Consider the following 21,877-nt stretch of genomic DNA (forward strand, 5'->3'; position numbering starts at 1 on the left):
AACACCCACAAAACTGCTCTTGCCTATGAACTTTAGCTCAGTGGTGAGCATAGCTATCCAGAATTCGCATGTAATAAACAAAACCAGAAGTTGACACCATAAGAAGAAATGAATATATGTGACAGCAAAGGGTTCAAGTCTTCTATGTGCTCAAAGTGCTCTTAGCCTTCCATATCCGTCCGGTGACCCGAAGCTTGAGCTCCTTCCTTTCTCCAGTGGAGAAAAAGAGTGCCATGTTTCGCTGGATTATGAGACCATCATGGCTGTCCCTTACCTTCTGATGGCTCTCACGTATGCTTCGAGGGGTTCCTTCCCATATGAGTTTCCTTCCATGTGCTCCGACTTCAAGTCTGTAGCTAAAGGTTCGTGCTTCGACCGCATTGCCCATGAAACGGAGAAATGCAATGTAAACTGGTGCAATGCCAAGTTGGAAGGCTTCAAAATGCAGGCAGAAGTAATGGCTGTAACAGTTGAATACCTAGCAAATATGAAGATAGTGAAGGTGATCAGCATCTAGGTAAACTGGTGAAGAGCCACAATACCACTTTTACTCTATAGTACAAGTAACAACAATAGATCAGATTCAAAAGTAACGAAAATGGCCAAAGAATCTAATGTAAGTTTAGTAGATAACTAAATATTCTTATAGCATAATCAACAAAACGGCATCAGAAAGCTGGGGTTAGCCCTTGATAGGGTAGTGATCTAGTTCGGATTAGGACAGGCCACTGATTTAATCCCTTCAAAGTTCGAAGTAACAAAAAATATAACACAAAATCAAGTTTAAAGGGTGAAATCAAGTTCATAAGGGATCATATAACTCACTTACCTTAAGCATCTTGGCTGCATTTTCTGTCTCCCGGGGAGTAGACTTAACATAAAGATGATCAAAGCTGCATCCATTGTGCATATCAACCTTGTGATCAACTATGAGATGGTCAACCAGAAAAGCAATATCCCCAATTGCTGAGCACTCAGATCCAGGGTAGGGGCAATTATATGGTCTGAAGTCACATTTAGCCTCATGCTTAACTTTCTTGTAGTAAGGAAACATCTCTAAGCATCCCAAAGGGCCATACTTGCAAGGAAGTTCCAGTGACTCGGCGACTTTCTCTAATGCCAGACATCTGATGTCTCCAAGTTCTTCTCTACAAGTTGGGCAGCAGTTCTTCACTTTCGATTTGCAAATGGAACACAGAGTGTGCCCGTTTAGGCACTGCAGAAATTAACACAACTTAGAAGTTTGAACTCGATTAACTACTTCCAAGTTCCAACCACTCACATTGAATCAATCTGAAAACTATAGTAGTGGCTTGCGTATCATCTTGAAAGTAGTCAACTTAGTGGAGTTGATATACATTGTTGATCCATTCCGTAACAACTAGGGTTTAGAGTAAATCCAACACTCATAAGATCACAAAAGTCTCCAAATCGAAAACCACATCCATAAAGACTCTTTCTTTATGAACAAGGAAATGGTTATGAATCCCCAAGCTACATTTTCTTTACTTCATCTCCTAGAAAGAGTCAGACCTTGCAGTAAAGAATATTATACATCAAAGATTTACATGTCAACCCAAAACACACTCAAGATCAGATGCACCTGAAAGCAAAAATGATCCTACTCCCAAAGAAAAATGTTCAAAGTGAGTTATGTGATCCATTATGACAAACAAGAAAATGAACACGAACGCACCTGGTTGATTGGTGGGTACATAGAGTTTGTGCAGACAGGGCATTGCAGAAGTTCATGGAGGTTTTTAGCCCGAGACTTACCGGCAGAGGCCAATGAAAGACGGTGGAGACGACGGCGGCGGCAGAGGCGGCGGTGATAAATGTGTTCCTGACAGATCTCATCACAGGATGACAAACATTCCACACCATCATCCTCCATTGCTAAAAGCCTTAATAACTCATGCACTGCAGGCATAGAAGTGAGGTGAGAGTAGCATAAGCTAGTGACCTTTTCTTGTCTCTTGCTTTATTTGTTAGCCAAGGTTCTTGGTAAGTGAATTGAATGAGGTTTGATAGTACCCAGAAGAGTAAAGGAAAAGGAACAGGGAGCAGATCGAGCTGGCTTTCTTGGTAGTATTTGATCAAGGAGACAGACCAGTCGCCATCTAACTTGCCTAAAATATAAATGTCTCTCCTCTACCAAGGTGCTAATGCAGTTAATGCTCAAAACAAGCACCAACTGCACCTATTTGGAAATTGTTACCTACTATTTAAAAAAAAAATAATAATAATTTGTAATGCCTTGTCTGCACAAACTTCTGCAATCCCTGATGTTTCAAACTTTCAATGTGAAATTTGAAACTTTCCTTTGTGTTATCGTGCTCCATGTCTCCATGTATGAATACCAACTTTCATAAGAAAAATTGTAAACGCTCTTATTTTTCCGTCAATTAGAATAGGTTCTAAAAATCATGCCAAGTAACAATGGTGTTAACAAGGTTTAGCATGCTTTGGTAGCCATTGCATTTCGCAAATTCTCTTATGATACGTCCTAACATGTCAAACCACCCAAGTCCCGTTTCTATTAGTATTTTCATAGTTGTTCATCTCACCATAAGTATAGCAGATTATTTGATTGTGTCGACGAAAAATAGCATCAGGTGAGTATAGTTGTTGGCAAAAATGTATTTGCGCCAAAAATCATAAATCCCCTCTTCTCTTTGGGCCTCTGCGCTCTCTTTTCAGAGTGTAACACATTTTCATTTGTTGATAAAACCAAACCCGCTTCGGATAACACTGAAAAACACAACCGGAGCTCTCAAAGTTCCAAACTTTCAGTTCCCAGCTCAAAATGAACCATCACACTCAATCATCATAGACCCTCGAATGTCATAAACCCCAACAAAACCATGAGCCACATTTCCATCTAAATTCAATGGCATCCATTGACATTCTAAACTCACCCAGGCTTCACATTCCCAATCCTCACAGCCACTTCAGATCCCTAGCTCACTCAAGGCACCTCAATTTGATAACAAGGCTCCGAAAGCAGCCACCTTTCCCTCGCCGGTCACTCACCGTCCTCTGCTCAAAGTCCGGTGACGCTAGCAAAGCTTCCGGGGATGATTTTATGACCAGGGTTTTGAAGGAGAACCCAAGCCAGGTTGAACCCAGGTTCTTAATTGGTGAAAAGTTTTATACTTTGAAGGAAAAAGAGAGTTTAGGGAAGAAACCCAATGTGGGTTTTGCTGAGTTCTTGGCAAAGAGGTTGACTTTCAAGAAGGCAGAAGAAGATGTGAAGAAACAGAGGAATGAGGAGGAGGGTGTGTTTTTGAATGATATTTTGAGGGAGTACAAGGGGAAGCTCTATGTGCCTGAGCAGATTTTCGGAGCCGAGTTGCCGGAGGAGGATGAGTTTGAGAAGAGTTCGGAGGAATTGCCCAAGATGAGCTTTGAGGATTTTCAGAAGGCTATGAAGAATGATAAGGTTGAGTTGTTGAGTTATAAGGAAGTTAAGGGTGGTGCTTATGGGTTTAGTGATTTTGTTGTTGACTTGAAGGAGATCCCAGGAGAGAAGAGATTGCATAGAACCAAATGGTAAAGTTGACTGATGTTTTTGTTACTTGGAGAGTAATGTGTTTTTGTGGTTGTTTAGTGATATGGTTTGTAATGTTATAGGGCAATGAGGCTGGATGAGGGTGAAGCTCAGGCTCTTTTGGAGGAGTATACGGGTCCGAGATATGTGATTGAAAGACATACCACGGTGATCAACTCTTTGAACTCTTCTGAACTTAGTTAATTATAGCTTGTGATGAATTGTGTTCTGGTTTTAAATCTTCGTGGTGTGCAATTAGAGTGTCTCATATGTAGTCCCATTTCAGTTAAAGCCTTAAAGGTACTGGTATTAGTGTTCAGAATGGTGATCATATCTGCATTGATTTTCCAATTGTTAAGCTGAATTAGTTATATTGAATCATCGGTCTCTAGTTTTTCTGTTTTCTTAGACTTCTGTTTGTGTGTTACCATATATATTCTGGACTTGAGGTTTGTGTTATAGAAAACAATGTACTGATGGCATAAACTAGGAACCATATCAATGATTGAAGGAGTCGAGCAAATCTGCTTTCTTTTCATTCTTGCAAATTGGTTAGCTTTCCTTATGGTTCGATTCTGCTGCAGTCTTCGGTTGGAAGCTTACCGCAGTACCCTCATCCAGTGGCGTCTTCCATATCAAGCAGAATGATGGTAGAGCTTGGAGTGGTGACAGCTCTAATGGCTGCTGCTGCAGTTGTTGTTGGAGGGTTCTTGGCTTCCGCAGTATTTGCTGTTACCAGTTTTGTGTTCGTGGCAACTGTATATGTTGTGTGGCCTATAGTCAAGCCATTTATCAGGCTTTTTCTTGGTATTCTCTTTGGTATTTTGGAGAGAGTATGGGAAAAGGTTGTTGATTTTTTCAGTGATGGAGGCATTTTCTCTAAACTATATGAATTTTACACTTTTGGTGGTGTCTCTGCCAGCCTTGAGATGTTAAAGCCAATTTCAATTGTCCTTTTGACTATGGTCCTTCTTGTCCGTTTCACACTCTCAAGAAGACCTAAGAACTTCAGGAAGTGGGTAATGCTGCATTATCATTTCTTGTCTTGTTTCATATGCATCGATCCCTTGCCTTATTTTATGCGGTGCATATGATGACCAAGAGTTGCACTTAATTTTGCAGGATCTGTGGCAAGGGATTGATTTTTCGCGGTCTAAAGCAGAAGCTCGTGTTGATGTTAGTTTCTAATTGCTACTGATTTGTGCAACTTTCTTATTTTGTAGAAGTTCATCACAAGGCTCTTATAATTGTATATTATATTGATATGTTTGTTGTAGGGATCGACAGGAGTCAAGTTTGGTGATGTGGCAGGGATTGATGAAGCAGTAGAGGAACTCCAGGAGGTATTCCTTATCACTAATCTTTGAGAATGAATTGCTTTGTATATTGTGATTGTACTCAGGATTAAATTATTAGCTATAAATCCATGATACAAAATGAAAACTTGTTAACGTATATAATATTCTGCTGTGTAGTTGGTGAAGTACTTGAAGAACCCAGAATTGTTTGATAAGATGGGAATAAAGCCTCCTCATGGGGTTCTCTTAGAGGGCCCTCCCGGATGTGGCAAGGTTTGCAATCTGTCCATATGTTTAATAAATGTGTGTTATATTACACTGTTGTAGTTATTCAGTTTTCAATCCTGTTTTCAGACCTTGGTGGCCAAAGCAATAGCTGGGGAGGCTGGTGTTCCATTTTACCAAATGGCAGGATCTGAGTTTGTTGAAGTTTTAGTTGGTGTTGGGTCTGCTCGTATTAGAGATCTATTCAAAAGAGCCAAGGTGATCTTACTTCAGATTTGTAGTTGAATACTGTTAACTGTGATTGCATTCCTATAGTCTAACTTTAATGTGGCAACTGATTTGTGGGGACATTATGGTATTAACCACATTGGCTCACCCCTTGTAATCTGAGTGTGTTTACTGCAAAATGAGTCATGCTCCTTTATGAGGAACATTGTTTAGACTATAAGGGTCTATTATCTTTGCTGAGGTTGTTATTGTCCCTGGTGCAGGTGAACAAACCATCAGTTATATTCATTGATGAGATTGATGCATTGGCTACCAGGTAGCATATATCCCTTTATCAGACCCATGAATTTAATCTGGATGCCTGTAAACGTAAATGACATTTATCTTTCGTTGTATGTCAGGCGTCAAGGGATTTTCAAGGAATCTGGCGACCAACTGTATAATGCAGCCACTCAAGAAAGGGAAACTACACTAAACCAGCTCTTAATAGAACTTGATGGGTTTGATACTGGTAAAGGTGTTATCTTCTTAGCTGCTACAAATCGCAGGGATTTGCTAGACCCTGCACTTCTGCGACCAGGTCGTTTTGATCGCAAGGTTTGTTTCTCTTTCTGAGTAGCAACTGTTAAAACTCAACCAGAATGGAATAGTAAAATACTGTTAGAACATGGACCAACAGGAAAAAAGAATTAAAGTAAGAATAGAAAACTAGCTTTCTTGTTAGAACTGGACCACTGGTAATGGAACTTCTTTTTTTTTTTTTCTTTTTAACAAATCTATATTAGACAGTTGATTGACTTGTTATGAACTAGTAAGTAGAATGTAAAGCACTAAAGCATGTAATTGGGCATGTCCTGCTTGGTTATCCATAACTTAGATATGTCAGCATTGTTGAATGAAATGTCATTGTTCTTTGGTCATATTCTACAGATTAAGATTCGTCCTCCTGGTCCAAAGGGAAGATTGGAGATTTTAAAAATCCATGCAAGCAAAGTTAAAATGTCAGAATCTGTTGATTTGTCCAGCTATGCATTGAACTTACCTGGTATGTATCTGTCTTTGGGGTTCTGTAGACTTTGCTATTTGAATGCCTGAATCCAATTTGCTAGTTATCAGGATGGACGGGAGCAAAGTTGGCACAGCTGGTCCAAGAGGCTGCACTTGTTGCAGTAAGGAAGGGGCATGATTCAATTCTTAGGTCTGACTTGGATGATGCAGTTGATAGACTTACGGTAGGACCAAGACGGGTTGGAATCGATTTGGGTTATCAAGGACAATGCCGTCGAGCTACTACTGAAGTTGGAGTCGCATTGACATCTCACCTGCTTAGGCAATATGAGAGTGCAAAAGTTGAGTCCTGTGATCGCATTTCAATCATTCCTCGTGGCCAGGTGCTCTTTCTGCTTCTTCGTATTCTCCTTTTTGTTCATTAGTTGTATGTAGCGGCTTCTTTGACATAATGTTGATAGAAGTATTTGACTGGTATATCTGTTCCACTTGTGGTCTAAATCTGTTACGTAATTTGTCCAGACACTGTCACAAGTTGTATTTGATCGTCTTGATGATGAAGCATACATGTTTGAGCGTCGGCCACAATTGTTGCATCGCCTTCAGGTTAGCTACTTTCTTTCATTCCTCTTCATACTGCATCCTTTCTTTGATTTGAATATCTTTTTCTTTAATAAGCTTTTCAAATGCAGGTTTTACTTGGAGGGAGAGCTGCAGAAGAGGTCATATATGGACGGGACACATCAATGGCATCAGTTGACTACCTTGCTGATGCATCTTGGCTTGCGCGTAAAATCTTGACTGTGTTAGTCCCTTATCCACTTCTATTTTTTACTTTAGCTCCTTACTTTCTTAACTGCTGTGATGATCTAATTATCTCCCGCAGTTGGAATTTGGAGAATCCAATGGTCATACATGGAGAGCCACCACCTTGGAGGAGGAAACCTAAGTTTGTAGGCCCTCGGCTGGACTTTGAGGGATCGTTGTATGATGACTATGGCCTAATTGAACCACCAGTGAACTTCAATTTAGATGATCAGGTTGCACAAAGGACTGAAGAGCTGGTACAGAGCATGTATGCAAAGACACTTTCTTTGCTTAAGCGTCATCATGCAGCTTTGCTTAAAACGGTGAAGGTAAGCACTTGCATTTCTGATATAATTGAATACGTAGTCCGATATCACTTAAACACCATCCAAGAAATTGACTAACAGGCTTTAATGACTTTTCATTTCAGGTTCTTCTCGAACGCAAGGAAATCAGCGGTGAAGAAATCGACTTCATACTGAAAAAGTACCCTCCCCAAACACCAGTGAAGCTTCTATTAGAGGAAGAAAACCCCGGTAGCCTCCAGTTCATGAAACAGGAAGAGAAACATGAGCTAGAGTATGCCCTTCAAACCCGACAGAAAGGCGAAACCTTGTAAGGAATCCACGAGGCTCCATCTCCCCGTAATTTTTGGTGACTTAGAACACAATGAGGAACCGGACAGAACACAATGAGTGACTTAGAACACAATGAGTGAGATTCACAAACCTGTAATTTATAAGCTCCTATAAGCTATAATGTACTTTTTGTAATTCAATACATAGGTCCAACTATTTTTCTTTTTTCTTTTTCTTTTGTACTCTTTTACTACGTATTAAGGAAATATTTTATTAGAAGGGTTAGGTGGCTCATCCAAACCACACGTATTGACAAACTGTTGAAGTGGCTGTTGGATCATAAAAGTTTGAAACCTTACTAAGAAAAAAAGAGTCAGACCTAAAATTAAACTAAATATTCAAAAGCGAAATTCATGCGCCTTTAATCGGGAAAAATCAGTTTCCGCAACACTAGGAAGTGTTTGAGCCACAAAAATCAGACACGGCTTATTTGGGGGTAGTCCAATTCCTGAGGGGAAAATAAAAGAACCCCCTATTCTGATTCTCAATCTCATTCTCTGGTTTGATTTTTGTGTGATGAAAGAGAAACAACTTGGTCTTGGTGTTCAGAACATGAGAGAGAGATGAAGAAGCCTCGTCAGGGTTCTTTGCATATCAAAATCCAGAGGAACAACATCTCTGACACCAAGGACAAAGCAGACAAAAACAACAAGAGTATCAACTACAACAACAATAAAGGGAAGAGCTTGTATGAGCTTTCTCTGTCTTTGATCTTCTCCCTTTGGTGTCTTGTTGTCTTGTTCTACTCTAAGCTTGGTCTTGGCCATGGCAATGGAGGTACTTTCTTTTATTCACTTACTCTATAGATCATCGTTTTCAATACCCAATTTGCAGTTTTGAGTTTCCTAGCAAACCCATTTCCCCAATCTATGTTTTGCATCAGATCGATAGAGAAAGCTGAACCCTTTAATTGCTATGATATGTTTGTAACTTGGAAATCAATTGCTTTAGAAAATGGTATTATCATAAAATGCTTATGTTGCATTGCTGTGATTAGCTTAGTAGATGGCTGACATTGTTTTGGACACTACAATATTGGTGAAATTAAGAGTTCCAATTCTCATTCTAGTCTTGAATGCTTTTTCTTTATTCGGTAAGAATGATCTCTAGAGACTATATGGTGTAGTTTTTCTTGTTTTATATATCTAGTTTTTTTTGGTTTTCTTCTGTTTATGCTATAGTTCATTTGATGGCTTCCTTTACTGGTGTCTGGTCCGAAAATCTCTTTTGGTGCATTAATTCGTAGAGGTGATGGTAATTGTACCAAATGTTATATTGTTGCTGGGATGAGAGATGTTTTTCATAGGAATCACCATTTAGTTTTTTTGGGTAGGTGATTTTGGGAATAAGCTATATATATGGCATCTATTTATTCTGGCAGAAGTAAATTAAGACGATCCTCTTTCAGGGAATATATCAAGTCCTAGCAACAGAACTGCATATTGTCCTGTTGTTCACAATGGTAAGTATGGTGCTCATGCCTATTCATTTGTGGCAAATGGAGGCGAGAACAAGACAAATGGGAAGCTATTAGATTATAATTCGTCTAAAAGCTGCAATGATACTGCTGTCGGTCACAACTTGCCAGTTCCGAGGTACTCACTGCCGGAGACAAATGGATTAGAAAAGATAGTTTGGAGAGTTTTGGGGTATAGCAGTTTGGTCTGCGAACTCAACCAGGAACAAGAAGAGCAGAACAGAAATTATCCAGGACAATGTGTGAATAGAACCACTCACTCTACGTACCTCAATCTTGATGAATTTCGAAATAATTCAAAGCAAGAGAAGGACCGTGTAATGCCTAGTGAGCTTGTTAACATTACCCATGGGCTTGAACCTGATGGTACAGAGTACAACTATGCCTCGGAATCCAAGGGGGCAAAGGTGGTGTCTCACAACAAGGAAGCAAAAGGAGCAAGTAACATATTAAGCAAGGATCACGATAAGTACTTGAGAAACCCTTGTTCCGTAGAGGGAAAGTTTGTTATAATTGAGCTCGCGGAGGAGACTCTGGTAGATGCTATCAAAATTGCAAACTTTGAGCACTACTCTTCTAATTTCAAGGAATTTGAGTTGTCTGGCAGCTTAAGCTATCCAACAGAAGCGTGGTCACCACTGGGAAGCTTTGTTGCTGCTAATAGTAAGAATGCTCAAACCTTTAAGTTTCCTGAACCCAAATGGGTGAGATACCTAAAGCTGGATTTACTAAGCCACTACGGAGCAGAGTTTTACTGCACACTAAGCGTTCTAGAGGTGTATGGTATTAATGCAATTGAACGAATGCTTGAAGATCTCATTGTGGAGTCTGCAGAATCTATGACCAATAAGTTGTCAGAGCCTAATGCAACTGCAGTATCTTCTACAAAGCAAGAGGTTGGTCCAACTGACCGGAGAACAAGCATCGAAAGTCAAAATGGGGTTGGTGCAGCTGTAGGGATACAAAGCACTGAAGATGCACAACGAACCAATTCAGAAGCTACCAAGAATTCAGTAACTACCAACAAGATCCCTGATCCGGTTATGACAGTTAGGCAGCAGCCAAATGGAAGAATTCCTGGTGATTCTGTTCTGAAGATTTTGATGCAGAAGGTGCGGTCACTTGAGCTGAACTTATCCGTGCTGGAGGAGTTTGCCAAAGAATTGAACCGAAGACAAGGTGATGTTATGCCAGAGCTCGGTAAAGAACTACTAAGAGTATCGTTGCTGTTGGAGCAAAGCAAAATGGAGATTAAAGATCTCATGCAATGGAAGGAAACTATGGTACCTTCATTTTTCTTTCCTTTACAACGCTTTTTGGAACTGAAGCTTTATTCATATGCTTGGTTGCTTATCATTCTTCTGATTCTTCAGGAAAAAGAAATGACTGACCTCGAATCATGGAAAGCTACAGTCTCGTCTCAATTGAATGCATTGGTCAGGGAAAATAACAACTTGAGGTTAGAGATATGTCCAACGTTTCAGTTAATTCTTCACACTGCTTGTTGCTTCATATTTTGACCGACTGATATCAAATTTTTGGAACTGCAGGTTAGATTTCGAAAAGGTTGTAAATGATCAAGCCAGTCTCGAAACCAAAGAGCTTGCTATTTTAGCAGTTAGTCTTTTCTTTTTGTGCTTTGCGATTCTCCAACTAGTTTCGTTTCAAATTTTGACATTTTTCAGAACCTCTCAGCCTGACAAGGAATGCAGGAGGAGTAAAGGGTGGGTTTTAGTCATTGTTAGCAGCAGTATGACAATATTCATAACTTTGATATATAGCTAGATCTTCTTCCTTTAGTGCATTTTGGAGCATTAGCATAGGTGTTGTGGAAGCTGTGTATGATTATAGATTTTGTATAGAAGTGTTCTTTATTTCCATTTTTTCCAGACTTTTGGATTAGTCTCCAGGAACTGTGGAAGAGCTCCTGTATACATTTTGTAAATAACCTAAAACTGATCAAAACTGAAAATTCAATAAATCATTAGTCATGCAGTTGTACATGTGGACTATGGAGGGTTCATCAAAAGAATGTTAGTTGGAGGACTTATATGATATGTGTTTTGGTGAATGATATATGGTAAATAGAGTGAAATAGTTCTCATCATGATACTACAATACCAAAGCAGAGTTATATGTGTTTTGGTAAATACAACGATATGAACAAATGTGAATTCTTTGGCATCTGTAACTTTCAACCAATCGATCACCCTCATTGTAGTCACTATCCAAACTGATTTGAATCTCTCCACCAACCGTTAGAATCCTCCTCTTTCTGTCTACCTAATTGGGACAGAAGAGGTACCGCTGGTTTACTTATCTCATTTGGTTATTATGTTATTTACGTTCTTCTAAAGTTCAACCATGTTCACCCTTTATACAGGGAAACACTGAATGCGATAATGGCAATGGGTCATAGTAGAGTTGCAGTTTATGCTGAGAATCCTAGAAATATAATTGGACTTGTTCTGGTAATTCATGTTTGAGCCCAGTTGATATTTGGGTCCAAGGCTAAATTAATAAAGTCTCAGATAGTATTTGAGCTAATACATGTGACCCTAAATTAAGCCCGTTAGGGTGTGAGTCCTGAAGACACACGAGGTGGGTTCCTATGCAGACTGTAACAATTCGCAGGATAAAAAAGAACTTCAGTGGTTGAGTCCGCGTCGGAGACTGAAAAGTTTTCGATAAGCGAAGGGTCAGTACCTATGACCTAAGCAAAGTCTACCTATGTAGCTGGACGCGCGTCACCCAGTTACTTAGTTTGGAAGCAAAACGAACCCTTGGATAACTCGGGTAGCAAAAACCTACTTAGGTTGTGGGATTGCATCCTTATCAGTTAATTACGAACCACCATATAAAGAAAGGTTTGGGGATCAGTCCAACACACAATCATCTCATACAAGCAACTACAAACTTTCAATCTAATCCCGACGCTAAAGAAGTTCGCCTTAGCATTTCAGAGCCTGTTAATGTCTCGCCCTGCCTACTGTCCCATTGGTTGCTCTACTCGCCTCCGAGTATCGATTGCAAACGAATAGGAGGCTGCTCGTAATCCCTCGCCCGCGAGGTGGCCCCGGAGCTCGCTATCGTTTGGTTAGAAGTCCAGGTCAGCGCACCTCTTACATACCGCGTCTGTGCGGTGACACGGCCCGCACCCTTTTTATAGCATTTGGATATGTTACACTACTAGCAAAATGAAGCTTCACACAGATTTAAATAAGTGTGAAATATAGATATCTCATACAAACATCCGTGTGAGAAAGCCATTAGTCACGTTATACTCACGAATTGCCTATCTGTGCTGTTTGTAAAGGGGGCTAATGCTCAACACACAGATAAAAAAGTCCGTGTGAATAACTAGCATGGGCCCCATCTTATATTCTAAATCATAATTGAATTATGAAATGAGTGATCAGTGTGAACAACTTTCTAGTTCACACATATTTCTGTCACAAACGATATAAGCATTCACACTGATATCTGTGTGAAACGATTTAAGCATTTAAAAAAATAATAATAATTTGAGCAGATTTATTATCAAATACATCTGCAATTAAATTAGTTTCCTTGAAGATCCAACAACAAATTAGCTGCAAAGTAAACCTCTTGAATAAACATGCTAGTAACAATCTATACATATAACATAAACTAATTTTATACAAAGGATTACATTCACAGCATCATGTAAATTGAAATCTTTGATCACCTCCACTTTGATAGTAAGCTTTGATGGAAGTCAGCCACCCTACTTTTGTTTTCAGTGTAGACTCCCTTGGCACCACATCTGATCCGTCTCTGTATACTAATACAACCAACACAACCTCATCACAAAAAGAATCCAGATTTGCTATTATCTGTATCCAGAGGGAAAAAAAACATCTGTATTTGGTATTAACATGAGAAGTCAAAGAGTGATTACCATGCTTCTTTTGAACATCAAGAACATTGCTTCATGGTGTAATCACAAACCTGAAAACCAATACGAAAACCAAATAAGAATTAGATCTTGAGTCCTGAAGAGACCCAAATTAAAGTATAATTCAAACCCTGGAACAAAACAAAAGCTTATGAAACCCAAACCAAAGCAGATACCATGACCCAAAAATAGAATAAATAATAAATGAAACCTAGGCACGAAAGAAAACGAGACGGGAAGTGTGGGAGGGCGACAGATAGAGAAAACTAGAGTGCGGCAGATCTGGAAGAAAAAAGAGGCTGAAAGCTTTGAGGTTTATTAGGGTTAAATGTTGAAGTGTTATTCTGTATTGTCACGGATATCCATAGGAGATAGATTAACACCTCTCACAAATAACCGTTAGCTCTATGTGGATTTCTTTTCACACGGATTTGTGTGTCTGTCATCTTCAGTTGACACAAAAATTCGTTAGTAAAAGTATTAGTCACGGAAATCTGTAACTATATAATTTATTTAACACCAAAAAATAACAATTATCAAGTAAACTAATATATTATGTCTACTGAAATCAGTGTGTAGTGTGGTTCTCACATATAACCGTGTGAATAGTTTTAAAATTCTCACAGAAGTCTGTCGCCAGTGTTTTCTCACATGGATATTTGCGGTTCTTATTGTTACAAAGTTTTTTCGGGCCCAATAATTCTTATTTCACAAAGTTATGTGTTGGTAATTGTAGTTCACACTGACATATGTGGCTTTTAAAATTTTGTGTGAAATAAATCTATGTGAGTTGTTTTTTTGTTAGTAATGTTAGTTACATTTCTACCCCTGTTGAGGATCGTGGCCAAAACAATTCCATTTATTTCTGTTAACAAACTATGGTTGATGAACTACTGATTTTGGACATCCCTCTTTCTCTCCCCAAAGAGTAACAAGAAAAGAAACTGAAAACCATTCTGGATATTGAGAATGGTCCCATTCCAGTATTCCCACTGTTGAGATATATATCCCACATCGGAAATAATGGGACATTGCCTGTGGTTTATAAAAGTTTGGGCCACTCCATTCATTGTCAATTGGTTTTGGATGTGAACCCCAAACTACTTTATCATGGTATCAGAGCGAGTTACCCACGTCCACGTGTGAAGCCCAAAGGCCACACGAACTCCACGTCACCCCAAATATTGTCCACGTGTTAGGCTTGAAGATTCGCCACAAGTGCGGGGGTGTGTTGAGATATATATCCCACATCGGAAATAATGAGACCTTGCCTGTGGTTTATCACCCACCCAGTCAAGTTGTTGTTGGAGTAATTCATTGAAAAACTTCTTCAGGTAATGCTTGGTTCGTTACTTGTTAGATGAAATTGTCACCGGAATAAGTCACTAAAGCTGCTTCTGAAGAATCTGCTGAAGTCGCCGCTAGTATTGTTTTCCTATGATCTTTATATCTAAGTTTGTTGCCTGTATTGATCCAAGTTTTCTCTTATGCCAGGAAGAGATACTGGATGAAACATGACAGGTAAAATATATGCAACTTTCACCTGCACATATGCCTGCAACTGTGAAAAGTGAACTCTACTGATAAGGCTGCTGCAAACAACAGTGTGTTTCAAGCTTCGATCTGAAGCTGACACGTCTAGGGATCGATAAGATTGGTGATTAATAACAAAAACACGGATATGCTGAAAATTACTGAGTCACAAGTTAAGATTGCTTCCCAGGTTTATGATGCGTTGATTTAAATTAGGCTATATCTGTATTTTTAAAATTTTAAATGATACCACTCTGTCTCACTCCTTCGAAGCATACACTTGTTTCAGAGTCATTTATAACTTGCAACAATTTGACATCATTTTCTGTAGTACAAGTTCAGCCATGTTATCAATCTGTCTCTGCTTCTTCAATGTCTAGTGTCCATGCATTTCAATTAAGTTGTGGCGGGCTGTTAAAATTTAACCCAGTTTACTAGCATTAATAATTTAACTAGTCTCAGAGTACCTTCAGATGCCATATTGTGGATTGACATAGATACCTGATTACACAGGCTGCCTGGGAAGAAACTTGAGATTTGCACAAAGAAACTAAACATAGATATCTGATAAGTACTGTCGCTAGAGAAGTGCCTAAAAATCATTGTCGCCTTAGAAATCCCAATCATGTACATCATCTATTGCCTCATATCAGCTCTCCACCAAAACCATACATATCTCTCACACACTGATATTGTATGTAGCTCAGTAGCTATTTCAAATTTTAGGCATTATTCATTGCCTCATATCAGCTATTCCTATTGCATTATTCATTCAATCGCCTAGAAATTGAACTACAACTAAAGGAAGAAAAAAGCAAACAACAAAACTTGAAACGGTATAGGAATTAGGATACAACTAGAGAAATAGAGAACTAAACATGATGTATACATAACTTTATTCAAGCACATATAACAGCAACAAACATGAAATTAAAGCACGCAACACATAAAATTAAGCATGATAGGTAGTGAAAGCCATAACAGAACAATAGCAAAGTTTCTATCCAACAAGAGTTGCTCGAATCTTTTTCAGTTTAGACACAACATCACCAATATTCTTTCGGTCTGTTGGGGATTCCACAGAGCATGCAACTCCAATACCTAATACTGAACTCAAACATTCTTCAAGAGCATCGTTGGTGCTCTGCCTTGGATTGCCTTCTTGAACAACTGACGAATCTGCAATCTCTGAAGCTCGTTTGCCCAAGGCCATCTTCACACACTTATGAAGGTTCAAATCGTCCATGAACATGTGCTCAGTGGGTCTCTTCCCCGTAAACATCTCTAACATGAGAATGCCAAAGCTGTAGACATCTCCATATGTCGACACCTCACTTCCCATTCCATACTCTGCGGTTCAAACATCACAGTCGTTAACAAAACAGCTCCCAATAATCGAAGTACCTAGCTATACAAGAAAAGCAGCAGAACAAAATAGAAAAAAGTACATACCTGGAGCAGCATAACCGACAGTCCCTCTTATTCCAATGGAACTTGATTGATTTGCTGAAACGTTATCAGCTAGTCTTGAGAGGATTCTAGCTAATCCAAAATCAGCAACATGTCCCGTCAAGTCGTGGTCCAAAAGAACATTGCTCGGCTTGAGATCGCAATGAACTATTGGTGTTTCACAATGATTATGAAGATAATCCACTGCACATGCAACGTCAATGGCAATGTCTAGCCTTTGAACAAGACTTAAACTCTTTGGTGTGTCTTTTGTCTCAGTAGTTGGATGCAGCCACTCCTCTAAGCTCCCATTCTCCATGAGCTTATAAACCAAAGCCTTGAAATCATTACCATGATAGTCCACACAGGAACATGCAGTTATAATCGGGACTAGATTTCGGTGTCTGATATATCTGAGTGCCTCGCATTCGGCTAGGAAACTCTTTGAAACACCCCGGCGTAACATGTTAAACACCTTCACAGCAACAAGCTGAGCTCCATCTTCGTCGAGAATTCCTTTGTATACAGACCCAAAACTACCAGCACCAATCAAATTTGCTGCAGAGAAGCCGTCAGTAGCTTTCAAGAGAGCACTATACGACACTTGTAAAGCAAAGTTCGCTAATGAGCTTGATGGAGTTTCTTTGCTTCTCTTTTTCAAGAAACAAAGAAAAAGAAACGTCAACAGCATAGCTACTCCAAGAACAGTGAATGTAGAGACTAATGAGATTGTTAGTTTCTTGCTAGGAGACCTCGATTCCTTAAACTTGCACTTTGGAAGGTGGAGATCAGAAATACCACCGCAAAGTCTTGTGTTTCCGACAACTGAAATGACACTTGCATTGTTAAAGACACCTTTAACTGGCACTGCACCCCAAAATTTGTTGAAAGACAGGTTAAGTTGCTTCAAACCTCTAAGCCTCGCTAGAAACTCAGGAATCTCACCGGAGAGATTGTTGTGGGAAATGTCTAATTCTCGAATCCCTTTCAAGGAGCCCAAAGCTGAAGGAATGGGGCCATCAAAGAAGTTCCCTTGCAAGAGAAGGACTTCCAAACTCTCACAGCTACCAAAGCTACCAGGAAGTTTTCCTGATAACATATTATTAGAGACATTTAATATGCCTAGAGTTTTTAACTTTCCTACCTCCAAGGGAAGGGAACCACTGAGACGATTCTCAGACAAATCCAAATATATTGATAAGGAGGAAAGGCCAATAACTTGTGGAGGGATGGCGCCACTAAGGTTATTACAAGAAAGATTCAACAACAGCAATGAACGGCATTCCCCGAGGCTTCTAGGGATGGTGCCATTAAAGTAATTTCCTTGCAATTCGAGACGAAGTAATGATGTCAGATTTCCTAGAGAGGATGGGAGGCTCCCGGATAATCTGTTGTTTCCAAATTCCAATATCCGAATACCTGAAAGCTTCCCGATGTCAGTGGGAATATTACCTGTGAACATGTTATCACCCAATTTCAATTCTTTCATGTTGACTAGATTCCCTATCCCTGCAGGGAAGCTTCCGTGTAAACGGTTGTTCCAAACATGTAGAATTGAAAGGGTTGAGAGATTAGATATTGATGCCGGCAACGTCCCTCCGAAGTTGTTGAATCCTATTAGCAACCACTGCAACTTCGTGGCATTGGTCAAGTCTGATAAAAAACTTAAGTCCCCATCACTACCGCTTCCAAGATGATTATGTAGAATGTTGAAAAACCCAAGGTTGCAAAGCTTTTGTAAATTCGGCACTTGCCCTTTCAGTTCGTTATTATTAACTTGAAATACCACTAGATTAGTAGCATTGCTTATTGAGAGAGGAAGTGATCCAGTAAACTGATTAAGGACAATGCTAAAAAATTGGAGATTCGGGAGGGTTCTGAATAAGGATGGGGGCATGCCCCCTTGAATCTGGTTGTCTGCTATGGCAAAAGAAAGGAGACTAGAGATGTTATAGATGGAGGGAGGGACGGTACCAGACAACCTATTTGACTCTACCAAAAAATATGATAATTTTTTCAGTTGGCCTAAAGAACTAGGAATACTGCCCACCAAGTTATTCTGACGAGCACGAAGTGTGTCAAGACTGGAAAGATTACCCAAGGAAGGAGGTATCTCTCCTGTTAAATTATTAATTTGCAAAACAAGATACTCAAGCTTAGACAAGGAATCAAGTTGTGGAGGAATGTTACCTACCAGCATGTTGTTCGAAACAGAGAGGAATCTGAGGTTGAAACAATTGGAGATATTGGCAGGAATAGGACCACTGAGTGAGTTGTTTACTAGATTTAATATCAGCAACCTCCGTAAGTACCCAATTTCTGGAGGAATTTTGTTGGTGAGGCTATTATCATAGAGGAGTAACTCCCTCAGGAAGCTCAGGTTTCCTATGTGAGGAGATATTGATCCGGATAACTTCAGGGAAGTTAGGTTCAGCTTAGTGACCCTCTGAAGATGGCGTCGGCTGCAGGTGACACCATACCATATGCAAAAATGAGTGGACTCATTCCAGGAGCTCATGACCGGCTGATTAGGATCTTGGTGTATTTGAGCTTTAATGGCAATCAATGCCAGCCGATCCGTCTCGTTTCCTCTTCCAAGCTCTAGCCTATTGCTGTCCATGTTTAAGGTCATGGAGTTGCAGCAACAAACAAAAGCAAATGCCAGTACTAGTGCTAGTGCTGGTGCATTGGAAAGTAAGTAAGATGAGGTGATTTTCATATCCAAAATCAACAACATTTTGAATTGGTCACGGGGTTGTGAAGAATTGTAAGCTCCAGTTGAGGCCATACACAACTAGCTTAATTATAGGATAGGGCATACGGGATCAGATGATCTGTATCGCACACTTCGGTTGGTTGAAGTTGACGGTTTGAAGCAACCGGCGATCAAGCATTGTTGACTGACTTTACTTGCTTCCAGTGGTGAACAAATTCACCCACAAAAGTCTTTGAAATGTCTTGTCTTTGCATTAAATTCCAACCCATGCTTTGATTCAAACCCTCGCGCTGAGCTCTCAGAGTCTTCTCCGAAGAAATGTAAGGATTGTGATTCCGACTGATCCTTCTCAAAGTCTTCTCGGTTTTTAATTTTAAATTTGAATCAACGTTTTATTTTCTTTGAGCTGATGTCATTGCTGAGATGTTTTGACTGTTTTCGCAGTGGATGATGTGAACGAAGTGAAGGTAAATTACCATTCAGTGGGATTTGATTTACTATAAATTAAGATTGGCATTTGGTTAACCCATATCATGAAAACTTGACATAAGTTATGATTGCTGGCTAGGGATTATCATGTTTCAGTGTACAGACACATCTGGAACAGAAGATAAGGTTCTTCACTTGTGTTGTGAAAGAGGGCCAGAAATTGTTCTATGCATTATACGCTCTAATAATTTTGTACTTAAGCCTAGTCTGGATGGTTGTTTCCGGAGTTAACTTTGAGAGTTTCTATATGGAGTTGCATTATACATGGATGATTCTGTTGTATGCAACATTTACTTTTGTGTTCTCATCTTCCAAAAACAGGCGCTCCTCAACGATTTAAAGACAAAGTTGCTCGGGATAATACTTAAAATCTGAGTTCACATAAAATTGATGTTCATGATGCTAGTTACATATAAATTCATATAAACTTCCCACTAAGCCAACAACTCTTAGGAACTCGAAATTTGAATCCCCTCTTTACAATTGGATTTGGTATCTGTTTTTGGCTATGACTGAACTGTGTCACATAGTAGTTATGAGCTTTTGGTGCTAAATTCATGCCTGCTTCCCTCTAGCAAACTTGATGTTTAAGTTGTGGACATAAACGATGCAGGGAAGATATACGAGCTTGGATCTTCAGGAATCAACAGTATGAAAAGGCACGGCAAGAGTAGCAACAAGTGTGTCAATGATCTCATCTCCCTCCTTGGAAGAATGCCCTTGTACAAACTTTCGATGCCAGGTTTGAATGGTTCTGGTAGTTTCACTTCTGTAATTTGCCTTCTTTCCACCTTGTAGTTTAGTACTGTATATAGTTTGATCTGTTGGGACAAGGATGATATCTCGATATAGTATTGATCTGTTCTATCGTATAGATTATCTTCCATACTGAATTCTTTAACCTTTTAAGTGCCTTAAAACCAATAGCTATTTTTAGGTGGTAGTTACGATTTAGGTACTCAACTACTCTGCCATTTCTTTCTTCTTTAGTTGATGCTTGTCTGGTTTAGCATTTAGCATTTAGTAACTTCAGGAACCTTGAATTCAAAAATATGGAAAAATATAACTATCCTTCTGTTTCACTGCAGTAAACAAACAGTGGTTTTACATATAAGAATGTGGGAAACAGAAAAATCCCACTTTTGGTGACAAAAGAAAAAAGAACAAATCCTGACAAATAGAACAAAACTTGTAACAATGAAATAGATACTAGGGTGGACAGAATATGCATCAAGCAAAAAACAATAGTCCCATGATGAGCAGATCAAAGTCCCTCTACTGAATACTTTTCCTCATTGTCAGATATGCTCCTGTCTCCTCTTGAAGCAATTGTCCATACAACCTTTTTAGTAGTTTGTTGAGGACAGGTTGCTTGGTGACTAACGCAGTGAGTTTGAGCATCTATAATAGTTGCTAACTTGCTGCACCTTCTGTCACCACCAAACTCTTTTTTTTCATTAGCTGATTTTTTTTTTTTTGAACTGTCATTTGCGAATTGCTGGTCTCTTTATTGGTATAGCCTAAAAATCCAAACAATGTTTCAGCGGCCTACAAATATGCTGAGGAAAGAATATGAACTCACTTGGTCTTACTCCTAAGTCTCCTATTGCTTTATTCATTTGAACCAATGTACTAGAAATATGGAATTGCACGATGTAAAGAATTAGGAAACAGAGAAGCTGATTTTTCTATTCCTTTTAATGAAATTGATCATTGATGTGCCCTCAATCAAGGCCTAACACAGAGTACAATATGTAGTATTTTACCTAACTTTATTCATGCATATATAAGAGCAACAAGACTTGAAAAAAGGCAGCAAATAAAAGCATGGAGGGCAGGGAAAGCCATAACTGAACAATAGCAAAGTTTCTATCCAACAAGAGTGGCTCGAATCTTTTTCAACTCAGATACAGCATCACTGATATTCTTGCGGTCTGGTGGAGATTCCATAGAGCATGCAACTCCAATTTCTAGTATTGAACTTAAGCGTTCTTCAAAAGCATCATTGGTGCTCTGGCTCGGATTGCCTTCTTGAACAAGTGATGAGTCTGCAATCCCTGAAACTCGATTGCCGAAGGCCATCTTCACACAATTGTGAAGGTTCAAACTATCCACGAATATGTGTTCAGTGGGTCTCTTCCCTGTAAACATCTCTAACAAGAGAATGCCGAAGCTATAGACATCTCCATATGTCGATACCTCACTTCCTATTCCATACTCTGAGGTAGGCTCTCCATTAGTGCAAGCAAGAATTGTAGAAAATGTGAAGGATGGGAATCTGAAATAGGGCACTGGGAATCTACCCATGATTTAACTCTCTGCATTTTGCAGGATCCCATAAGAGGTGGTAAAAATGATTTGTTTTGACCAACTTGTTGCTCTAATACATGACGATGATAAGGAAGCTCTTGAGCAAGATGCTGTGGCGCCTCCTAGAAGACGCATTGTTCCTGAAATCTTGTTGAAGTTGGCAGGCAACAGCAGCCCCTTTAGGCCTCGAACTTGTCATTGTTTTTTCACAAAAACCAGGCACTAATGAG

The 21,877-nt window shown here is 39.5% G+C and overlaps 4 protein-coding genes across 4 annotated transcripts; 2 read left to right on the forward strand and 2 right to left on the reverse strand.

The window, feature by feature from the left end:
* Window positions 1–142: 142 nt before the first annotated feature.
* On the reverse strand, window positions 143–1,954 carry LOC101313898 (E3 ubiquitin-protein ligase SINAT3-like). The gene is made up of 3 exons (XM_004300832.1): window positions 1,697–1,954; window positions 830–1,216; window positions 143–478 (listed from the first exon to the last, which is right to left on the reverse strand). Exons 1-3 carry the CDS (start codon window positions 1,928–1,930, stop codon window positions 143–145), a joined length of 957 nt encoding a protein of 318 aa, XP_004300880.1. The 5' UTR covers window positions 1,931–1,954.
* A 936-nt stretch (window positions 1,955–2,890) lies between these two features.
* Window positions 2,891–7,971, forward strand: LOC101314187 (ATP-dependent zinc metalloprotease FtsH-like). Its single transcript, XM_004300833.1, has 15 exons — window positions 2,891–3,552; window positions 3,634–3,718; window positions 4,135–4,569; window positions 4,673–4,726; window positions 4,828–4,893; window positions 5,026–5,121; window positions 5,203–5,331; window positions 5,565–5,617; window positions 5,703–5,898; window positions 6,232–6,346; window positions 6,418–6,692; window positions 6,832–6,915; window positions 7,002–7,114; window positions 7,196–7,445; window positions 7,547–7,971. Exons 1-15 carry the CDS (start codon window positions 2,891–2,893, stop codon window positions 7,733–7,735), a joined length of 2,802 nt encoding a protein of 933 aa, XP_004300881.1. The 3' UTR covers window positions 7,736–7,971.
* Window positions 7,972–8,064: 93 nt separating this feature from the next.
* Window positions 8,065–11,142, forward strand: LOC101294559 (uncharacterized protein SLP1-like). Its single transcript, XM_004298871.1, has 4 exons — window positions 8,065–8,531; window positions 9,163–10,514; window positions 10,605–10,690; window positions 10,782–11,142. The coding sequence occupies exons 1-4, from the start codon at window positions 8,318–8,320 to the stop codon at window positions 11,014–11,016; spliced, it is 1,887 nt and encodes a 628-aa protein (XP_004298919.1). The 5' UTR covers window positions 8,065–8,317; the 3' UTR covers window positions 11,017–11,142.
* Window positions 11,143–15,683: 4,541 nt separating this feature from the next.
* On the reverse strand, window positions 15,684–18,752 carry LOC101314472 (probable LRR receptor-like serine/threonine-protein kinase At3g47570-like). Its single transcript, XM_004300834.1, has 2 exons — window positions 16,136–18,752; window positions 15,684–16,033 (listed from the first exon to the last, which is right to left on the reverse strand). Exons 1-2 carry the CDS (start codon window positions 18,750–18,752, stop codon window positions 15,684–15,686), a joined length of 2,967 nt encoding a protein of 988 aa, XP_004300882.1.
* Window positions 18,753–21,877: the final 3,125 nt, after the last annotated feature.

Source organism: Fragaria vesca, linkage group LG5, assembly GCF_000184155.1.
Source record: "Fragaria vesca subsp. vesca linkage group LG5, FraVesHawaii_1.0, whole genome shotgun sequence".
NCBI lineage: Eukaryota > Viridiplantae > Streptophyta > Magnoliopsida > Rosales > Rosaceae > Fragaria > Fragaria vesca.

What these genes read in the sequence shown, in the direction of transcription:
- LOC101313898 (XM_004300832.1), bottom strand. Translation starts at nt 1,930, where the DNA reads ATGCCTGCAGTGCATGAGTTATTAAGGCTTTTAGCAATGGAGGATGAT. An exon ending in TGTACCCACCAATCAACCAG is followed by an intron (nt 1,217 to 1,696) that starts GTGCGTTCGTGT and finishes TAATTTCTGCAG; the next exon opens with TGCCTAAACGGGCACACTCT. An exon ending in ATGCAGCCAAGATGCTTAAG is followed by an intron (nt 479 to 829) that starts GTAAGTGAGTTA and finishes CATATTTGCTAG; the next exon opens with GTATTCAACTGTTACAGCCA.
- LOC101314187 (XM_004300833.1), top strand. Translation starts at nt 2,891, where the DNA reads ATGGCATCCATTGACATTCTAAACTCACCCAGGCTTCACATTCCCAAT. An exon ending in CTATGCATTGAACTTACCTG is followed by an intron (nt 6,347 to 6,417) that starts GTATGTATCTGT and finishes GCTAGTTATCAG; the next exon opens with GATGGACGGGAGCAAAGTTG. An exon ending in CAATCATTCCTCGTGGCCAG is followed by an intron (nt 6,693 to 6,831) that starts GTGCTCTTTCTG and finishes TAATTTGTCCAG; the next exon opens with ACACTGTCACAAGTTGTATT.
- LOC101294559 (XM_004298871.1), top strand. Translation starts at nt 8,318, where the DNA reads ATGAAGAAGCCTCGTCAGGGTTCTTTGCATATCAAAATCCAGAGGAAC. An exon ending in TCTTGGCCATGGCAATGGAG is followed by an intron (nt 8,532 to 9,162) that starts GTACTTTCTTTT and finishes ATCCTCTTTCAG; the next exon opens with GGAATATATCAAGTCCTAGC. An exon ending in AGGGAAAATAACAACTTGAG is followed by an intron (nt 10,691 to 10,781) that starts GTTAGAGATATG and finishes TTGGAACTGCAG; the next exon opens with GTTAGATTTCGAAAAGGTTG.
- LOC101314472 (XM_004300834.1), bottom strand. Translation starts at nt 18,752, where the DNA reads ATGGACAGCAATAGGCTAGAGCTTGGAAGAGGAAACGAGACGGATCGG. An exon ending in TGTCGGTTATGCTGCTCCAG is followed by an intron (nt 16,034 to 16,135) that starts GTATGTACTTTT and finishes TTTGAACCGCAG; the next exon opens with AGTATGGAATGGGAAGTGAG.